General features: G+C 41.5%; 1 protein-coding gene across 1 annotated transcript in view; it reads right to left on the bottom strand.

The window, feature by feature from the left end:
- Positions 1-16672: 16672 nt before the first annotated feature.
- The window catches only part of rpa1 (replication protein A1), a 92661-nt gene continuing 89084 nt past the window's right edge, over positions 16673-20249 (bottom strand). The window contains exon 17 of the mRNA XM_060944002.1: positions 16673-17375. Coding sequence (XP_060799985.1) covers positions 17271-17375 — 105 coding nt within the window. The 3' untranslated portion in view covers positions 16673-17270. The remainder of the gene's footprint in view (positions 17376-20249) is intronic.

The following is a 20249-nucleotide window of genomic DNA, read 5'->3' on the forward strand; positions in this document are numbered from 1 at the left end:
GTCCGACAATACATTCTTCAAAAAGGGCGTAGAAGAACAAAGTAATCCATCAACGTGTAGCATTCAATTTATTCCGGACCATTAAAGAATTCTGGAGGATATCAGAATGTTGGTGTACCGGCTTCCATCTAACCCCATTCATTCCTCTTTCCGCGTCTTTCGTTTTACGCTACTGATTAATAATCAAAACTTTATGTGGCTGATGCTACAGAAGAAGGGGTTTATGCGCATGCGTCTACTTCTTCTATTGTTCTGGTGTCTCCGATGGGACCGTCTTACAGCGCACGTAGAGGTGTGGCATGTGTATTGCATCGTTTTCAGCAAGCGTTGCGTTGCCATATGTACCTGATATTTTACTGATCCGTTGCCCATGTGGACGCGATATTTAAAAAAAAAAAATCTCGTTGCCGTTGTCGTGTGGATGTAGCCTTAGTCATCCTGTAGGTTGTTAGGGTCACTAGAGGCTGGGTGTAAGTGGTGTCAGCAGCCTAGAGGGTTGTTAGGGTGATCTGTGGGTCGCTGGCTCTCTCTGCCATCATGTGAGTCATTGAAGTCAGCTGAGTCTCGGTATGGACATGTATTCAGTTTTCTGGGAAGTGTGCCAAGGACTGCATTGTAGGTGGCTGATATGTGGTGTCTCAGACCACTTCCTCTGTTCAGTGATGGTCGTTCCAGGTTGACAAAGATGGCTTCTTTTACTCCTCTTTCAAACCACCAGTCTTCTCTGGCTAAAATGTGTACATTGCAGTCCTGAAATGAGTGTCCTTTGTTATTGAGATGAAGATAGACTGCAGAGTCCTGGCCTGAGGAACTGGCTCTCCTGTGTTGAGCCATGCACTTGTGAAGTGGTTGTTTTGTTTCTACAATGTACAGAAGTTGGTCTACCCTATGGACAAAATACCCAGACACAAACAGGACAACGTAGTGTACGCAATTCAATGCAGTGAGGAATGCACAGACCTGTACATTGGGGAAACGAAACAACTGCTTCACAAGTGCATGGCTCAGCACAGGAAAGCCAGTGAGAGCACCATGTCACAAAGCAAAAGTCGTCTCAAACTGGTTTCATGAATATGACAATGAGTTCAGTGATCTTACTGGCCTTCCGAATCACTGGCTCTGAATCCAATGTGGTAAGAAAGGACGTTCACAGCATGAAAGTGCATCCGAAAAATCCGCAAAAATTATTTAATGCAATCATGTTAAAATGGACCAGAATCTCAAATGAATGTTTCCAACATCTTGTGGAATCCATGCCATGAAGAATTGAGGCTGTTTTACAAGGGAGGTCTTGCCCAGTATTAGTACAGTGTCCTTAATGAAGTGCTCAGTGTATATTGGTTGTGCCCATGTGGGTTTCCTCCAGGTCTTCTGGTGTCCTCCCACCTCTCAAGAATATGCTGGTAGGTGGATTGTCAATTCTAAATTGCCCTTAAGTATGAATGTATTTGAACGTGCATGCATGGTGCCCTGCTCTTGGGATATGCTCTGGATCCATTGTGACTCTAATCAGGATAAACCAGCTATTAAAGATCAATGAATGAAGTTTTTAATAACAAATGAAATAAAAACACTTAATAATACTTGAAAGAATATTTAAAAAACAATCCACATGGATCCATAGAACCCCTGCAACACAGATATCAACATGTCAGACATCTACAAACTCAAAAGCAAGACAGAATCTTAAACTAAAGTTCACAGCAAGCATTCTGACAATGTTCACGTTCCATGGATCTTTTCTTCTAAAGCATACACTGAGCATAGCTTTTCCAATCCTCTTCAGTCTCCCAGGGCCAGTCCAAGGCTTTTGACAAGAAAAACATTGGAAAATGACATAGAAAAAAAGATCAGGAAAAAAAAAGGACATTCAAGCTCTCAAAGAAAAAAAATGCAGTGTGATAGGGGTGTAGCTGAAGAATGGAAGCTGTGCTGATCTGAAGCTAGTCTTTTCCTACTTAGTAGTTGTTCTATTCTCTGGCAGCTCGATCCCCAAGGGCCAAGTCTGGGCCTGGGCCGCTCCACTTCACAATTTAACTGTAGAATGGTGCAGATGGAGGCAGAGAGACAGACAGCTGCATCAGCGTGAAAGCAGTGCACTGTTACACATCCAAACAGCCTGTAGAGAAATCGTCACAGAAGAGAAGATGCTGTAGAAGAGAAGGAAAGGAAAGGCTGTGCAGGATGATGCAGAACATAAGCAGAGACACAAAGAGATGCAATGAATTATCCCTTCCTACACAATTAGGCCACTATAGCTGTTAATTATGGATAATGAAAGTGTGAGGTCAAAGACACACAAAGCATTCAGTGCTCCTTTAGTGTTAATTTGATCTTCACAATGTTGTCAGCAAAATAGCTAGACGGTTCTATAAGGAGCAGATGAGTGGTGTGTGTCTTCTGTTTCTCTCTCAGTGATTTCATTACTGCTACTGTCACAGTTTATTAAAGCTGATACGTTAATAATGTCTGAATTTCACCATTAATTTGTCGTTTAAGAGAAAAAAATTCAAGTTTACTGAACTGCGCTTGCAAATACAAACCCCATATTTTCTCAGCCACCATCCAAAAAGAGGAATGTGCAACTTTATCAGATAATACGAGATGTTATATTGACAGTGAAATGACAGAGCCTTGATGTTCATTCTTTGTATTCTGTCTATTCTATGATGTACTGAGTGTATCTACACAATCAAAACTCTCATTTGTTCCTCTCTCAAACAACCAAGTCCACAGTAAGGAATAAACCACAAAGCTGCATGCTGTTGTAGGAAAATAATCAACGGCAGTGTAGTGTGATGTGGTCATTTTGAAGCAAGCCAAAGTTGATTTCCGATTTTCCAATAACAGCTTGTGTTTTATTCCTCTTACACCACAGTAATTTTTCAACACTGACAGTTTTTTTAGTTATTAAAACAACATCCATCCATCCATTATCCGTAGCCGCTTTATCCTGTTCTACAGGGTTGCAGGCAAGCTGGAGCCTATCCCAGCTGACTACGGGCAAGAGGCGGGGTACACCTTGGACAAGTCGCCAGGTCATCGCAGGGCTTAAAACAATAACATGTATGTTTTATCTATTTATACACTCTCAGAAAACAAACTACATCATTGTACCTTTATGGGTACAGCAGCTTGTCACTGGGGCAGTACCCTCTAAGCTACTTATTTGTATCATTTATATACTGATTGAGAACATATATGTACCTTTTGGGCCCTAAAAAAGGTACCCATAGTTACCTTGAGGTCCAATAATGAGCCCTAGGGGGTACATCAGTGTCGACTGTACCTTGGGGGACAGAAATGGACTCCTACTGTACCCCTATTTCTCACAGTGTAGTTGAATTTATTGTTGTGGAACAACCTTGAAGCAAATTAGTTCCCGTTATCATTTGCAACGTAACAGCTTTAAACTCACAAGCTTCTTTTTTCTCTCTTGAAGGTAAGAGAGAAAAAAATGTTGCCATTATGTTTCCAAGAATCTGCAAAGCCCTTCATCCTGAAAAATCTCCTGTTTGAAAACTTTATAAAGCGCTGACGCTGGAGACTCCTTCCCGAAACATTAAACATCTCTTCACAAAAAAACCCCAAAACCCTACACCATATCAGCAACTACAAACATTTTTCAATTCATGTACGAGGAGTGCCTTGCATACAAGACCCTCTCTAAGTTACTATAGAAACCATAACATATTAGAGTGAATGCAGTAATAAACACATTGCAGGTGACCTACTTCTCAAGCAGTAATTAATCAACACCTTCTGAAAAATCATCTCATCTCATTATCTCTAGCCGCTTTATCCTGTTCTACAGCGTCACAGGCAAGCTGGAGCCTATCCCAGCTGACTACGGGCGAAAGGTGGGGTACACCCTGGACAAGTCGCCAGGTCATCACAGGGCTGACACATAGACACAGACAACCATTCATACTCACATTCACACCTACGGTCAATTTAGAGTCACCAGTTAACCTAACCTGCATGTCTTTGGACTGTGGGGGAAACCGGAGCACCCGGAGGAAACCCACGCGGACACGGGGAGAACATGCAAACTCTGCACAGAAAGGCTGTAGGTGCAGTTGGTTTTAAGTGAGCAATCTCATTAAATCTGAAGGTTAATAATTAAAATTGAATCAGTCTCATTTGAATCATACCATTGAATCAGTCTCATATTATCGTTTTCATTGAATCATTTTCATTGAATCAGTCTCATATTATCATTAAATCACTCATGGAATCAGTCTCATTAATTAATACCATTAATTTTGGTGCTTAATAATAAATTACCAAACAGCTAAATTATGGTATTCCAATTATTATGATCACTTACCGTATTACACAACCTATATGCACCTTTAGAATTCTTTGGAGATTGGGCAACCTCGAGTATACTATTAGGCACAACAAATAAAGACACACAGTTTCAATAATAATGGAATTTATTATAACAAAGATAAAAATGGATAATAACAGTTGAAATCATTATATACAAATATGATATGGTGTGTGTGAAAGGTCCTATGGCCTGAGCAGAAGGCTAGTGTGGGATGCTAGCTAGGTATGTTCGTGTGTGTCCACGTGGTGTAGGGATCACCACGTGGGATTTGAGGAGAACAAAGGAATTAGCCTTGTGTTGCTAAGCTGAGACAAAGGAATGCTCACTAAGTTGTGTTTGTGTGTGTCAGGCCTGGTGAGGCCTGGAGACCACGTGTTTGTGTAGGCCTAGATTAGCCTCGTGTGGCTAAGCTAAGACAAAGGGAAGCTAGCTAAGGTGGGTTTGTGAGGCATGTGGCCACGTGTGGAGGCCTAGATTAGCCTTGTGTTTAGTTAAGACAAAGGAATACTAGCTAAGGTGTGTTTGTGTGTGTGGGGGAGGACCACCACGTGGTAAGGCCTATGGCCTAGCAAAAGAAAGGCTAGCATGGGTTGCTAGCTAAGGTAAAGGAATGCTAGCTAAGGTGTGTTGGTGTGTGTGGGGGAGGACCGACATGTGTTTCTAAGACAATACACTTAGCTTTGGATGCTAATGGGACAAACAAAATTAGCCGTAGGCTAATTTCACTAGCTTATAACAGTACTGAATCCACTGAAACCTTGATAAGGTCAAAATGTGTGATAAGGAAATTAAAGTGTTAGTGAGGAATAAAGAGAAGCATGCACAGCCTATCTATTAAAACAACTGAGAGATTAAAATAAAATAATAATCAATTCAACACGCTGCGTGTTTACAGTGTAACAATTAAGCCGTTTCTGAGTTTAAATTCACACTACTTCAATAAAAGCTAATCCCTAAGACTAGGTTTTTGCCCAAATGCCAAGTCTTACTCAATATCTTGCCTTTAGCAGGATTATGAAGAGATGTTCTGAGATTTTTGGAGTTTCACCATTGTGAAGCACGTGAGTTGCTTCTGTAGAAAACACAGAGAATTCTTGGAGAGGCTGAGTTCACAGGAGCTCGTGGAGCATGTCTGTGGAAAGCAGAGAATTCTTGGTCCGACTCTTCGTAGCTCATGGGAAGAAAAAAAACTCTGATTGAACAAAGTTTTCTTTAGTTAGAAAGGGATCCAGCCGCTTCTTAACTTTAAATCGACTACTTTGGGCTGCAGTCGTATGTACTGATAATGAATAAAAACCGGTTGTAACTCATTTGAGTTAGATCGCGCGATCTTTGGATTTTTACCGTGGCCAAAGGTAAACAAAGAAATCGCGCTGAATCGTGGATCTTGCAAGAAAGAGAAAAAAAGACATCTTATTTTGGGTTTGCTCGTGGAGTGAATCCTCTTTATATGCAGACGGCTTGGAGTCCAGACGGAAAGAGGAGGAAGCAGAAATGCGTTCCGTTACTTATGCCTTCATGGTGGATGTGACGCAGGTCAACGCAGAAGTTGGCTGATGGGAAATGTAGTTTCTTTAAAAGGGACTGTACCTACAAGGCCCTCGCCGGCCATGGGGCTCAAACCCGGACCTTCTTGCTGTGAGGCGACAGTGCTAACCACTACACCACTCTGCCGCCCTTCTGAAAAATCAGATTCAATAAATCAACAGCATTGTAAACAGCCTTGAAGAAACTTAGACATACTAATTAACAATGAATAGGGCATCTATACACATCGCCCAATTATATGCTGTTGGGGGAAAATGTTTCTCTTGTGTTCTTTGGCTGGCTCAAGAAAGAGAACCTCACTGTTTTAATCCACGTGTAGAAGGACAAACCATTAGCATAAGTCTGTTTATAAAATTAGGTATTAATTAGTTACAATACACACAGCGCCACAGGAGGTCATTCCTGCACGTGGCCATCAAACTTTTCAACCTCTCCCTCAGAGGCTCACATATTCAGTAGACAATGGACTATTCAATACTGCATCTATGTAATTATTCCGCTGTATGACATCCACCCACACTGTACCTAGGTTCAGTAATTATATACTCACCAGCCACTTTAATAGGAACTTGTTCTTGATTCTAAGGGTAGTATCTCACTGGGCTGCAACAGCCCGCGACTAGTTGGAGACACAACAATTGCGATAAAATATGCGAATTAGCAACAATTTTCACTTGGAATCATACTGAATTGATATTCGCATATTTTACCGCAATTGTTGGGTCTCCAACTAGTTGCAGGCTGTCGCAGCCCGGCTTTCCCTCGACAGGCAAGGAAGTAGAGGAAGCCTCACGGAAACTGACTTGAGAAGGGTTTGCAACGGCTTTGCGACACCAGCAATGCATTTGGGGCTATTTTGAGAGACATTTTGTCGCACAAATTTTTTTAACATGTTCAAAATTTCAGTGACGAAGGAATGACACTTTGCAACTCATGCAAGGAAATTGAGAATGTTTCAAGATACTTTTGAAACTCTCTCGCGAATGACATTTGCAATTTATCACAAGCTGTTGCAGCCCAGTGAGATACTGGCTTAAGATTCCTGTTCTTGGCTGCAGGAGTGGAACCCAATGTAGTCTTCTGCTTTTGCATGTGGAGATGCTTTTCTGCTCACCATGGTTGTAAAGAGTGATTATATGAGTTACTATATCCTTCCTTGCAGTTTGAACCAATCTGGCCATTTTCCTCTGACCTCTCTTATCAACAAGGCGTTTGTTTCCACCCACAGAACTGTCGCTCACTCAGTGTTTTTTTGTTTTTCGCACCATTCTGTGTAAACTCTGGAGACTGTTGTGTGTGAAAACCCCAGGTCACACTTTGAAACTCACAGGAAACTCACAGGAAACTCACACTTTGAGATCACAATTTTTCCTATTCTGATGTTTGAAGTGAACATTAACTGAAGCGCTTGATTTGTATCTGCATGATTTTATGCAATGTGCTGCTGTCAAAGGCTTGGCTGATTAGATACCTGCATAAAACAACAGGTGTATGGGTGTTCCTAATAAAGTGGCCAGTGAGTGTATATCTATTCAATGCCCTGCGATGACCTGGCGACTTGTCCAGGGTGACCTCGCCTCTCGCCCATAGTCAACTGGGATAGGCTCCAGCTTGCCAGCGACCCTGTAGAACAGGATAAGCGGCTACAGATAATGGATGGATGGATGGATGGATGGATGGATGGATACTAGTGTAATTACTTCTATGTACCATAGCCATTATTTACTACTTATGTGCAATAATTGTAGCAATAACTGTGCAATAACTTTCTTTATCCCATCTGTATGACTATTTTTCCTTCCACACAGATAGTTATGTGCAATATATATGGTTTACATTTTACACATTTTCTATATATTATTTTTATATGTTACATATTTCAAATGTTTTACACGTTTAATTTTGTAACTTCTCTACTTGAGTGTGAGCAACTGTGGATGTACTCAATTTTCCCCTCAGGATTAAAGTATTTCTGATTCTGACGCGGGCAGCACGGTGGTGTAGTGGTTAGTGCTGTCGCCTCACAGCAAGAAGGTCCAGGTTCGAGCCCCGTGGCCGGCGAGGGCCTTTCTGTGCGGAGTTTGCATGCTGTCCGCGTGGGTTTCCTCCGGGTGCTCCGGTTTCCCCCACAGTCCAAAGACATGCAGGTTAGGTTAATTGGTAACTCTAAATTGACTGTAGGTGTGAGTGTGAATTGTTGTGTGTGTCAGCCCTGTGATGACCTGGCGACTTGTCCAGGGTGTACCCCGCCTTTTGCCCGTAGTCAGCTTGGATAGGCTCCAGCTTGCCTGCGACCCTGTAGAACAGGATAAAGCGGCTAGAGATAATGAGATGAGATGATTCTGATGCTGATTCGCCTCATACAGTAAGTGTGCATTATGTACAACCAGAGTGCAGTGTCGGCACACGTTGATGAAGTACATTATTTATTTAATTTCACTGTTTCACAATGGCACCAGCTGTATAAAAGAAAATATTTGGCATTGTGAATAACAAATAGTTCTGCTTCATAGATATAAATGGAACTCAAAAATAACAAGGCACAATGCAAATATGGTCATTTGGCATGAAGGAAGATGTCTTTGTAGTATATTCCTTGACAACAGAAACCAAATCCACCATTCATTTATCTTTGGTAAATGCTTTATCCTTGTTAGGGTTGTGGCAGATTCAGAGCCTAACTTGAGAACACTTGGTGCAAGGCAGGAATACACAATGGACTGGAAAGCGTTCACGCAATTTTTAGAGGAACAAATACACCTACCAGCATGTTTTGGGAGGTATGATGAGTACTTGTTGGAAATCCTCATGGAGCACTGCAAAAAACTGAAAACTGAATTTGAGAGGAAAATTAGAAGAATACAAGACACTTACTCTGAGATTATTAAAACTAGTTCTAGATTGTAACCAACTTATTCCAAGATGGCTTGTCAAGTAAAATTATCTGTCCATACAGCAAGATAATTTCACTAGTGTGAAGGAATTTTCTCCTTAAATTCAGTTTTTTGTAGTGAGGAAACATGTCAAACTTTGTACAGAGTTTAGACTGTGAGATTTCAGCAATGACTTGTCACACTGCCAGGCTTGTAGTACTCGAGTCCAGGACTCAGACTTGAGTCTGACTCGTGCCTTAATTTTAAGGACTCGTGACTCGACTTAGACTTGAGCACTGATGACTCAGACTTGGACTCGGGCATTAACTGCATTAGGACTTGTAAATTGGAGACAAGGACTCTGAATTTTTCTTTATTTTTCGTAACATGCCATAATAATTTGGCATAAGATATTTAGTATCTACATTCATTTTTGTACCAATTTTGTGCACACCTACGCACCTTGGCGCGTGCTCCAGACAGTGCGCACACCAAGCAGACTCTCGTGCACGGGCCATAACCGACTCACACCTGCACAGGATTAAGGCACAATCAGCACGCCTATAAAAAAAAAATGAAAACGCACTTACTTTGCGAAGTATTGAGTTGCATTGCTGACACATTACTGAGCCTTATTTCCTTGTTCGGGTTCCTGATCCCTGATTTCCTGTTTCTCGTCTTTGGTTCTGCCGAGTCTACAATAGCCTGTTTGTGCCTCGCTCGACCTATTGCCGGTTTCACCGTTTTACGATTTTGCCTGCCATTCTGGATTGTTTACCTGTCTTCACTTGTATTAATAAACACACCTTCTGCACTTCCATCCATCTCCCAACCATCTCTGACAGAATACTTTGCAATCCCTGACAAAGAGAATGCACATTCACCTGTTCATGTCATGTTCAGGAACAAACTAATGTTAATGGTGTGGTTGGAGTCTTGTTCTCGGACTCAAAGGTTTTTTTTTAAATGACTTGGACTTGAACACTGGGGACTCAAGAATGGATTCTGACTCGAAGCTTAGTGACTCGACTACAACACTGCACACTGCATGAGATGATTGCGATAAAATCTTGATGAGATGCATCAGATTATACAATGAAGATCCTCTAACAGCAACTTTCCTTGAAGAACATTTCTACGTTCTGCTTACGTTATTAATCAGTTGGATCTAGGCACATGCAGAAAATGGGGCTGCATAAACAGAATATTAACACCTCATTCTCACTTTGAATAAAGATATTTTATTGTCCATTAGCATGTTTTGCTTACTTGCCATTACCACTACTGTATCTATAGCTGCCCTGCGAGGCTTGCTTCAACATATTTGCATTTCATTATCATCTCCTTAAACCGTGCAATAACATTACTATTTGGTACAATATCCTTTTCATTTGCAAGCATAATTCTTATTTAAGTTATAGGTTTATGGTATATTCTTATTCAAGTCTTACTCTTATATAGTCATGTGCGATTATGTTCATAGCTGGTGTTTTTGTTGTCATGTTTTGGTTACTTTACACACATATTCCATCCTCATGATCTATGTTATGCTGTGTAATAACATTCATGACCTTGGTGAAACATCTCATTATCTGTAGCCGCTTTATCCTGTTCTACAGGGTCGCAGGCAAGCTGGAGCCTATCCCAGCTGACTATAGGTGAGAGGTGGGGTACACCCTGGACACATCACCAGGTCATCACAGGGCTGACACATAGAGACAACCAACACCTACGGTCAATTTAGAGCCACCAATTAACCTAACCTGCATGTCTTTGGACTGTGGGGGAAAATAGAGTACCCAGAGGAAACCCACACAGACACAGAAAGGTCCCTGTTGGCCACTGGGCTCGAATCAAGAACCTTCTTGCTGTGAGGTGACAGTGCCAACCTGGGACAATATTTCTTCTTCTATTTCAGATGAAAGTATTTTAGTAGTGCAATATTTAGTTGTGTATATTACGTACATAGCCTGTGTCTTTACTTTTTCCTATTGTTTTTTGTTATACTTTTATTGCACTCCTTTTTCTGTTACTGTTTATTCCTGACTTTTCTATTTGTGAGCTGCTGAAACGTGGATTTCCCCACCGAGGGATGAATAAAGTTTATCTTATCTTCTGTCCTGGCAGCATGGTGGTGTAGTGGTTAGCACTGTTGCCTCACAGCAAGAAGGTCCTGGGTTCGAGCCCAGCGGTCGGCATGTTCTCCCCATGTCTGCATGAGTTTCCTCCAGGGGCTCCAGATTACCCCACAGTCCAAAGACATGCAGTTAGGTTAACTGGTGGCTCTAAATTGACCATGAGTGTGAATGGCTGTTTGTCTCTGTGTCAGCCCTGCAATGACCTGGTGACTTGTCCAGGGTGTACCCCGCCTCTCACCCATATTTGTCTGGGATAGACTCCAGCTTGCCTGTGACCCTGTAGAACAGGATAAGTGGCTACAGATAATGGATGGATGGATATGCTGTCCTACTGGTGAATTGGAGGCTGGCTTCCCAGCTGCAGTCATCTCATTATCTCTAGCCGCTTTATCCTGTTCTACAGGCTCCAGCTTGCCTGCGACCCTATCCCAGCTGACTATGGGCGAAAGGCGGGGTACACCCTGGACAAGTCACCAGGTCATTGCAGGGCTGACACATAGACACAGACAACCATTCACACTCTCACCTACGGTCAATTTAATTTCATCCAAATTTTGACACTGCAAGAACTTTACTGGTGCAAGAACTGTGTTCGCAATTTCACTAAATCCACAGCTGATTGTAAATCATGACCAAAGAATTCTTTTAAAAAGTGTGTATTTTTGTTTGTGATGGCAAATTTGCATATTGTAAACCTGTATGAGCACAGGAATCACTGTACCAAAGTTTGTACCAATTTCAGGGACATTTTACAGGACATACTTCTTTGTAGCATAGCAATTACGAATATCTCTAGTTTTAACCTGTGTTTCACAGCTACAGCTATTATTTTGTCCAAGTTCAGGGGTCATGCCACCGGGGCAGAGACACTGACATTCTCGACTCGACAGAAGGTGAACAGGATGAATACAAAGGCAGAAACTGATACTGATAGAGTTCCCTGTTCCAACACAGGTGGTGTATTGTTCTGACTTGAGCTTACTGATGCCCTGCAGAGATCTAGTGAGCATGAGCCATCAGGAGATACTCACAATCTTTCCCTTCTCCTCAGGTGTCCATGTTCATTCCAGATTAGGGGTTTTAAAGGAGACATACACACCATCCTTCCTTCCATCTATTACAATTAGCCTGACACTGCAGAGATCTTCTGGTCCATCTGTCTCCATAGTACTGACAATGCTAGGACCGCACATAAGAATCCTTCAAAAGAAACTGCCACAAAACTCCCTTGAAACTCCTGTTTTACATGATGATAGACCTACTAGGAGCCATTTAGTAGAGTGACATGTTCATGAATTGCGGTTGTGCCGCAAGGTCTCCAATTCTACTGCAAGATTCATTGAAATAACGGAATGTTCAGTGGATTTTAATTATTAAACAGGGCTCTGAACTACTAATACACTAAAACATAACATCCCTAAGCAAAGAACCAATCTGAGAGCAAATCACATTTGCTGCAATCACTACACGAAGGATGAAAAAGGAGCTGAACAAACTGCTCTACTATACTGTACTGCCATTTCAACCTGCACTCTTCATCTACAGGAGGCTTCCAGGATATCTATGTCACAGTGACTTGACAAAATTATTTGATCCACTTCTGAGAGCAAAAATCGCTGCTTGAGGTCTTAATCTGGTGAGGAGGCTTCAGTGCAGACCAAGCTGCAGGAAGCATCCAGGCAAACAAGTATCATTACTGCAGGATTGGAAGATTTGAAACATGCCAAGAAGCTCACTGATGAGTGAGTAACAGAGGGAGAGAGAGAACATCTCCGTGTGAAGCAAGTATCTGAGATTAAGCTTCTGCTTCTCCGCAATCCCCTCTGCCTTTTATTCAAGTTCTTATCGCATCAGGGATTCGTTACACTTTTCGCAGGGTTTAGGTATTGTTAACTCAATTTCACAACCCTTTATCAGAAAATGTCCATTAGAAAACAAGACAGATAAAAAAGCCCAGAAGTGGTTTAAGGCAAACATATCACAGTCAGCTTCTAAATGGAAACACAAAAGCATGAAGAACAAATCCTATTTCCATGTTTCCATAAATTACATGCATCTCAATTTTGATGCATAATAGTGAAGGTCATGTTTGACTTGCACTTTGGAGAAACATGTGACTGCAGTAAAACTTGCATCCTGCTCTTTTTAGGTTGCTCAAATTCTCTTGAAGATATAGGGATTCTATTTTTTAGGGTTTTGATATTCACGCCACAAAGTAAGATGCACATGATGGCACCTACTTAATACCAATATTTGTTAAATTCGATCAACTATGCATTTACCTCAAGTCCAAATGACACCACGGACATCCAAGGCCGAGAGCCAAGGAAACACATTTGGCCGAGGTCTCTGTATGGGATGGATGGCATGCTCTCTCTTCTCTGCCAATCATAGGTGTCTATGAGCTCATGTATGCAGAAGACGACAGACAGCGCTTTCCTCCGAGTGTTATGCTGCCCTGTGATCCAGCATGAGCAGCAGTTCAAGATACAGTTGGTTGGCTTCCAAGAAAGCACCTGTTAGACTTCATCCTTTCTGATTGGAATTTTTGTATGATATAGGACCGCTGGCTGGTTGGTAGGACTTGACAGATGATCAAATTGGGGAGAAATTATGTGCCAGAAGCAGCCCATACCAACGAGCAAATAATCCTCACAGTATCAACAAAACAATTAACTGAAGCCAGACTTTCATGATCCTAGAGTTACCCAGAAGCCAAAAACTACAGGGGTACCAAGCAGACCATCCTGTGACTCAATCTAATCTATCTTCAGGCTTAAATACTCATCACTCATTATATCTCTAATTCAAAACATCAATATTTCCCAGAACAAATTAGAAAAATAAACAACAGTTGCTCGTAATCAAACAGAATTAGAGGTTCAGATCCTCACTTGGGTTCCGCAGAAATACAAGTGGATTGCAGAAGCAATTTTAATGGCTACAGGAAAATACCAGGCAGGCAACGAGTGATTAAGGAGAGCACTGACAAACATCCAAGATCTTGAAAAGGCATAAAATGCAGGTGAAAAGACTGTCCTTCATATATGAGAGTACTATTTTAGATACAGTACAATGAGGGACATGGACATATTACAAAGAGTTGTCATTGACCTAGAGTATTAAAGGGGATTATTGGAGGCTACTATGTGAACTGACAGACCCAGTCCAATAACAGAGCATACAAAGCCATAAGAGACAGGACAGACCTCAACGTTAACTTCTGACACCTTAAATGGCCTCAACATTTTTTTTGCTCCCCTTGAATGTCCTTTTGCCCTAAAATTTTGCAGTATTTTGGCAAGTTTTCAAGTACACGGTTCAGAGCAATAGTGATATGTTTTCCAGGGGTATAACAGATTTATTTAGACGAAAGTAATTTTTTTAACCATTTATTTTTAAAACATTTATTTCTGCAACAGAACAATAAGTCCTGAAAACATGAAATATAAATCAACATCATACATGTAAGACTTACGTATGGTACGAGTACATAATACAGCCTTTTGTATAGAGTTTAGGACACAAAACACACTTTGTTTTGCCTAGAACAATGACTAGCAATATTGCAAAGATGAATAATAAAACTAAAAACATTATAAAACAGGAGTCTGGACTGCAGTACTGTCTTATCATTCAGTTTGCCATTGCATTTAGGAGGAAATTAAACAACCTGTCCTCCTCATCTACATCAGCTTCCTGTGCAGCCTCTGCAAATTATGGGCGCCGTTCACGCTGTCCCTCCGTCCACCATAGGTGGACTGGCCCTTGCAACATTATATGCATCAATATCTGGGCCCTGTAGAGCAGGAGTTCTCAACCTTTTCTGCTTTAAGGCCCGCCTATTCATACTTGTACAGAGTCGGGGCCCATTAAAAAAGATCCCAATTATTTTGCCTCATCTATTAGAATCTAATAATCTATTGTAAAGTGTATTAATGGGATGCAACATCACTCCCTGTTACAAATGGGAATTTAAATAAATGTAATAATTTCTTAGCTTGTAGGTGCTGTATTTAAAACTGTATGGATGTGCCAGAAGCCAAACCATGCATGCAGGTCATTCTCAGTCAAAAGGGATTAATGATCCAAAAGTGGAGTCTGGTCCATTAACACAGGAACTTATTGCCATGTTTGTGTTCAGCAAACAAGCAGGTTATTAAAACCAAGTAGTACACTCAAAATATAGAAATCACTCAATGGGATTAGATCCTTACATGCTAACAAAGAAGGATTTTTTTTTCCCTATGAAAGAAAATTTTACCACCTAAATTTGACATTAGTAGAAGAAAATTAGATCATATTGTAGCTGTAACTAAATTCAGAGATGATAGCTATGCATATTATTAACTTCTCATCTCATCTCATTATCTCTAGCCGCTTTATCCTTCTACAGGGTCGCAGGCAAGCTGGAGCCTATCCCAGCTGACTACGGGCGAAAGGCGGGGTACACCCTGGACAAATCGCCAGGTCATCACAGGGCTGACACATAGACACAGACAACCATTCACACTCACATTCACACCTACGGTCAATTTAGAGTCACCAGTTAACCTAACCTGCATGTCTTTGGACTGTGGGGGAAACCGGAGCACCCGGAGGAAACCCACGCGGCCACGGGGAGAACATGCAAACTCCACACGGAAAGGTCCTCGCTTGAACCCGGACCTTCTTGCTGTGAGGCGACAGCGCTAACCACTACACCACCGTGCCGCCATTATTAACTTATTGTGAAGATAATTAACAGATAAACAGATCAAGTTTTTTTTCCAAATGACTGTGTATATTTGCATTTTGTATTTGTAATTATTTGTATCTGCACATGCACGACCCCACCAGCTCTGCTGATCAACTTGTGTTTAAATAAAGTAATCCCTTCATTACAAGTTGGAAAATTATCTATACGTTGAGTTCTCCGACATCTCGAACTACCTGGTGCTGTAGACATTGTTCTACATGGTCACACAGATGAAAACCTAGAAGAGCACAACTTTTTATATATGGCTGGGTTAAAAATCTGGGGAGCAGAACACTACAAAATAAATCCTGTATCGTTTTTGCCTGCATAAAGAGTTTCTGGGCTTTTTGTCCGCATCTTTGTGATGGCTGCTAGGATGAGACAAGTTTTGGTATCGGGCGTAAACAAATGACTGCCGCTCGATTCCCAATCCTTCCTGCTCCGCTCTTCCAGCAGGCATCACAGATCCATATAATTACCCACAGACATGTATCTCTCTCTCCCCCCCCGAGTGTGTGTACGTGCATGTGATCTCCAGTCACTTTTGATTCTTTTGACTGCTGAGAATCCCCGGTCACAGATGCTACTTGATAGGCAAATGGTAAACACTATATGCACCGCTTTAAGAACACGCACACAAATGCACCTGAAGCAAACCAATCAGAATCGCCATTACGAATCGGGAAGGGAAAAAAAACAAACAAAAAAACCCCAACGATAATCACAGAGGAGGCAAGGATGCTGGTTAATGCATCTTGTTTTTTGTAACGTACTTGCTCAAAAATCATTTTTGTGCTTAAATAAGCCGACCACAGGTGTGCCCAAACGGGCCTAACTCGCTAAAACATTTCTGCCCAAACATCTTGGTTGAGCAAATCGGGCAATGTCTGGTGTTGAGGCTAGCAGGAGTGTATTCTTGAGAAAAACAATTCATTACCACTTGTTTAAAATACAGAAAATCAGTTAAAAGTGGCCAATGCAAAGCATAGTGTGTGCATGCAGTAACTGTGTTAAAATCATTTCAGGAAAGCACTCAATATCAACGTCAACATCTTTATTTCTTGTGTTGGTTAAACTTTAGCTCTCCAGAAAACAAACAAACAAAAAGGAGAAAAATATCTACACAGAGCGTTTGTCTCTGGGAAGTCAACTTGACCTTAAACTGTGCAGGCTCAGGCAAGGTGAGCTCAGAGACAGGAAGCCTGCTTACTGACCAAGCTGCTGAACCAAAATGTTACGAAAGGGCAGTGGATTTGCTTCTGCCTGCTGACAGGCACAACCTTGTGTTCATACATACTGACCAGTATGCTACCGCCTGATCTTACACAATTCTCTTTACTTCTCTTAAATATTCACTCACTAAAAGGTCAGCAGTTTCTAATAAACCACCCACAACTAATTGTTAACATGTCGGGAAAACCACATAAACCAAACCACGCTCGACCTGCAGCACCTCTCAGTTGAAAATAAGCATTTGTTTTTTTCATATATATCTGTAAGCCGTTCTGTAGCAGAGAAAACATGACATGATCAGACTTTAATAACAAAATAAAATAAAGGAAGGACAGCACAAAGAAAAAGACACATGGATGCTGCAGGTTAAAGCTTGAAGTGCTTGGAGAAAAGTAACAGTGTTCTCAATGCACTGCATGCTTCCTGATGTTCATGATCAGCCTTTTGCCGTATTCCTTGTGATCCACAGGCTTGGCCTCCACCACTGTCACCTTAATGCGAGATTCATCCTAAACAAAGACAAGACACAAAGACAAAAAATATATAACATAATACTTGAAGACATTTCTCTGATACAGGGTATGCGTCACAAACTGCAAGCAACTTAGGTTAATATAACGCTGAAAAGACATGAAAAATAAAAATTTTAAATAATTATTAAAGGGCGGCACGGTGGTGTAGTGGTTAGCGCTGTCGCCTCACAGCAAGAAGGTCCTGGGTTCGAGCCCCGGGGCCAGCGAGGGCCTTTCTGTGTGGAGTTTGCATGTTCTCCCCGTGTCCACGTGGGTTTCCTCCGGGTGCTCCGGTTTCCCCCACAGTCCAAAGACATGCAGGTTAGGTTAACTGGTGACTCTAAATTGAGCGTAGGTGTGAATGTGAGTGTGAATGGTTGTCTGTGTCTATGTGTCAGCCCTGTGATGACCTGGCGACTTGTCCAGGGTGTACCCCGCCTTTCGCCCGTAGTCAGCTGGGATAGGCTCCAGCTTGCCTGCGACCCTGTAGAAGGATAAAGCGGCTACAGATAATGAGATGAGATAATTATTAAAATCAATACAAAACTCAAATCAGCTGCTTCTGATGAGTAACTTATTTTTAATGAAAAAGGTTATGATAGCATACAATTTGCTCATTATAAAATCAACAATTAACCATGCTCCTATAAGATTTTGCTTATATTACAAGTTCTCCTTAACAGGCCATTGCAAGCAACATTTAAATGAACAGACCAACAATGTTTCGACATGGTGGGTTTCTTTGTACCTTTTCCCTGCTTCACTGAGCAGAGTGACAAAGTTACTGTCAAGTGTGGTTTATAAACCGATTTCATTAGAACAGAATACAATCTGGGAACCCGGATACTAATGTGCTACTAAGTGCAAATTTCCCTGAGCAATAATATAAAACTTTAGACAGAGGCTACGTGCCACTCTACCACACACTTAATAACAAAATCTGATGGCATACTTCTTTTGATATGAACAGACAGAGCCAGAAAGATCTAGCTGTTTATTTGTTGCAGTGTGCAGGAGGTGCTAACTAATGCATCTTCTGCCTGTGAGAATATCAAACGGCTGCTTGCGTCACTGCGCTGCTAGTCAGCCATTTGTGCATTTTTGGAAACAGCACCACAGACACATTCAAGGGAAAACTCAAGTATGCCAACTCCTCCATCTTCTCTACATTTCTGACAAAACTACAAACATCTCTCTCTCTGCTTCCCCCCCGAGCAGCAGTATATATATCCATCCATCCATTATCCGTAACTGCTTATCCTGTGCAGGGTCATGGGCAAGCTGGAGCCCATCCCAGCTGACTATGCGTGAGAGGCGGGGTACACCCTGGACAAGTTGCCAGATCATCGCGGGGGCTGAGCCATATATAGACTTAACCCCAAAACAGTCTTTATTACTAACATGAGAAGAAAAACTAAACTACTTTCAATTATGAAACATGATAGTTTACACAGTGAAACCAAAAATTACAACCCCATTTCCAAAACTAGAGACCTGCGCAGGTCTGACCTCAGCCTTTTACGTCAATGCCAGGATTCGAACCGACGTTGCAAAATCTGTTCCTTTCCGAGACAGCATACTCAGCCACGGAGGATTACATCACAAACTAAGGTTATGTAACGTGGCGCTTACAGTCAGTACACAGTGGCGCCACACTGCGACTGTGGAATCGCTACCTGAGGCTGGTACGCCAATGACCATCTTAAACATACACATACAGACAAGTGCCTCTATAGGCTTCGGCCAAAGGCTGAGCCAAAAAGTCAGGATGCTGTGGAAAACATAAATAAACACAGAATGTGATGATGTGCAAATCAAGGAAACCCGATATTTCATTGAAAATAGTACAAAAAAATAAAAATAAAAATGTTGAAACTGGGAAATCATTTTTTTCAAAAAACAAAATTATATATATGCTCATTTTGAATTTGGTGCCAGCAACATGTTTCAAAAAAGTTAGAACAGGGGCTATATCAGACTGGAAAAGTTGTGTAACGTTTATTTAAAAAAAAAAAAGGTTATTTGGCAACAGGTCAGTAACATGATTGGGTATGAAAATAACATCCCAGAGAGTCTGAGTCAGAAATAAAGATAGGGAGGATTTCACCACCACTCTATGAAAGACTGTGTGGGCAAATAGTGCAACAATTTATTAATAACCTTCCTCAATGTAAAATTGCAAAGGATTTAGGGATCACATCAACATAGAGAATTAGATTCAGAGAATCTGGAGAAATCTCTGTATGTAAAAGGACAAGACCACACACTGACACCGGATGCCTGTGCTCTTCAGGCAACACGGTATTAAAAGCAGACACGTGTCTGTAGTGGAAATCACTAAATGGACTCAGAATGGACTCGAACACTTCAGAAAACCATTGTCTGTGAAAACGGTTCATGAATGCATCCCAAATGCAAGTTAAAACCATTTATAAAGAAGATCCAGAAACAGCACTGCCTTCTGTTATGTTTATGATGATCTGATGTTTATGGCCCGAGCTCATTTACAATGGACTGAGGTGAAGTGGAAAATTGTCCCAAGGTCTGACGAATAAAAATGTTAAGTTCTTTTTAGAAAATCATGGACACCGCATCCTCCAGGCTAAAGAGGAGAGGGACCATCCGGCTCATCAGCAGCACACAGTTCAAAAGCCAGCATCTGTGATAGTATGAGGGCGCCTTAGTGCACACGACATGGGTAGCTTGTACATCTGGAAAGGCACCATTAATGATGTATACTAGTTTTGGAGCAACATGCTGCCATCCAGATGTCTTTTTCAGGGAAGGCCTTCCTTCTTTTAGCAAAACAACGCCAAACCGCTTTCTGCACGTATTACAACTGCATGGCTCCCTAGTAAGTGTGTCTGGGTG

This window comes from Neoarius graeffei, chromosome 17, assembly GCF_027579695.1.
Source record: "Neoarius graeffei isolate fNeoGra1 chromosome 17, fNeoGra1.pri, whole genome shotgun sequence".
NCBI lineage: Eukaryota > Metazoa > Chordata > Actinopteri > Siluriformes > Ariidae > Neoarius > Neoarius graeffei.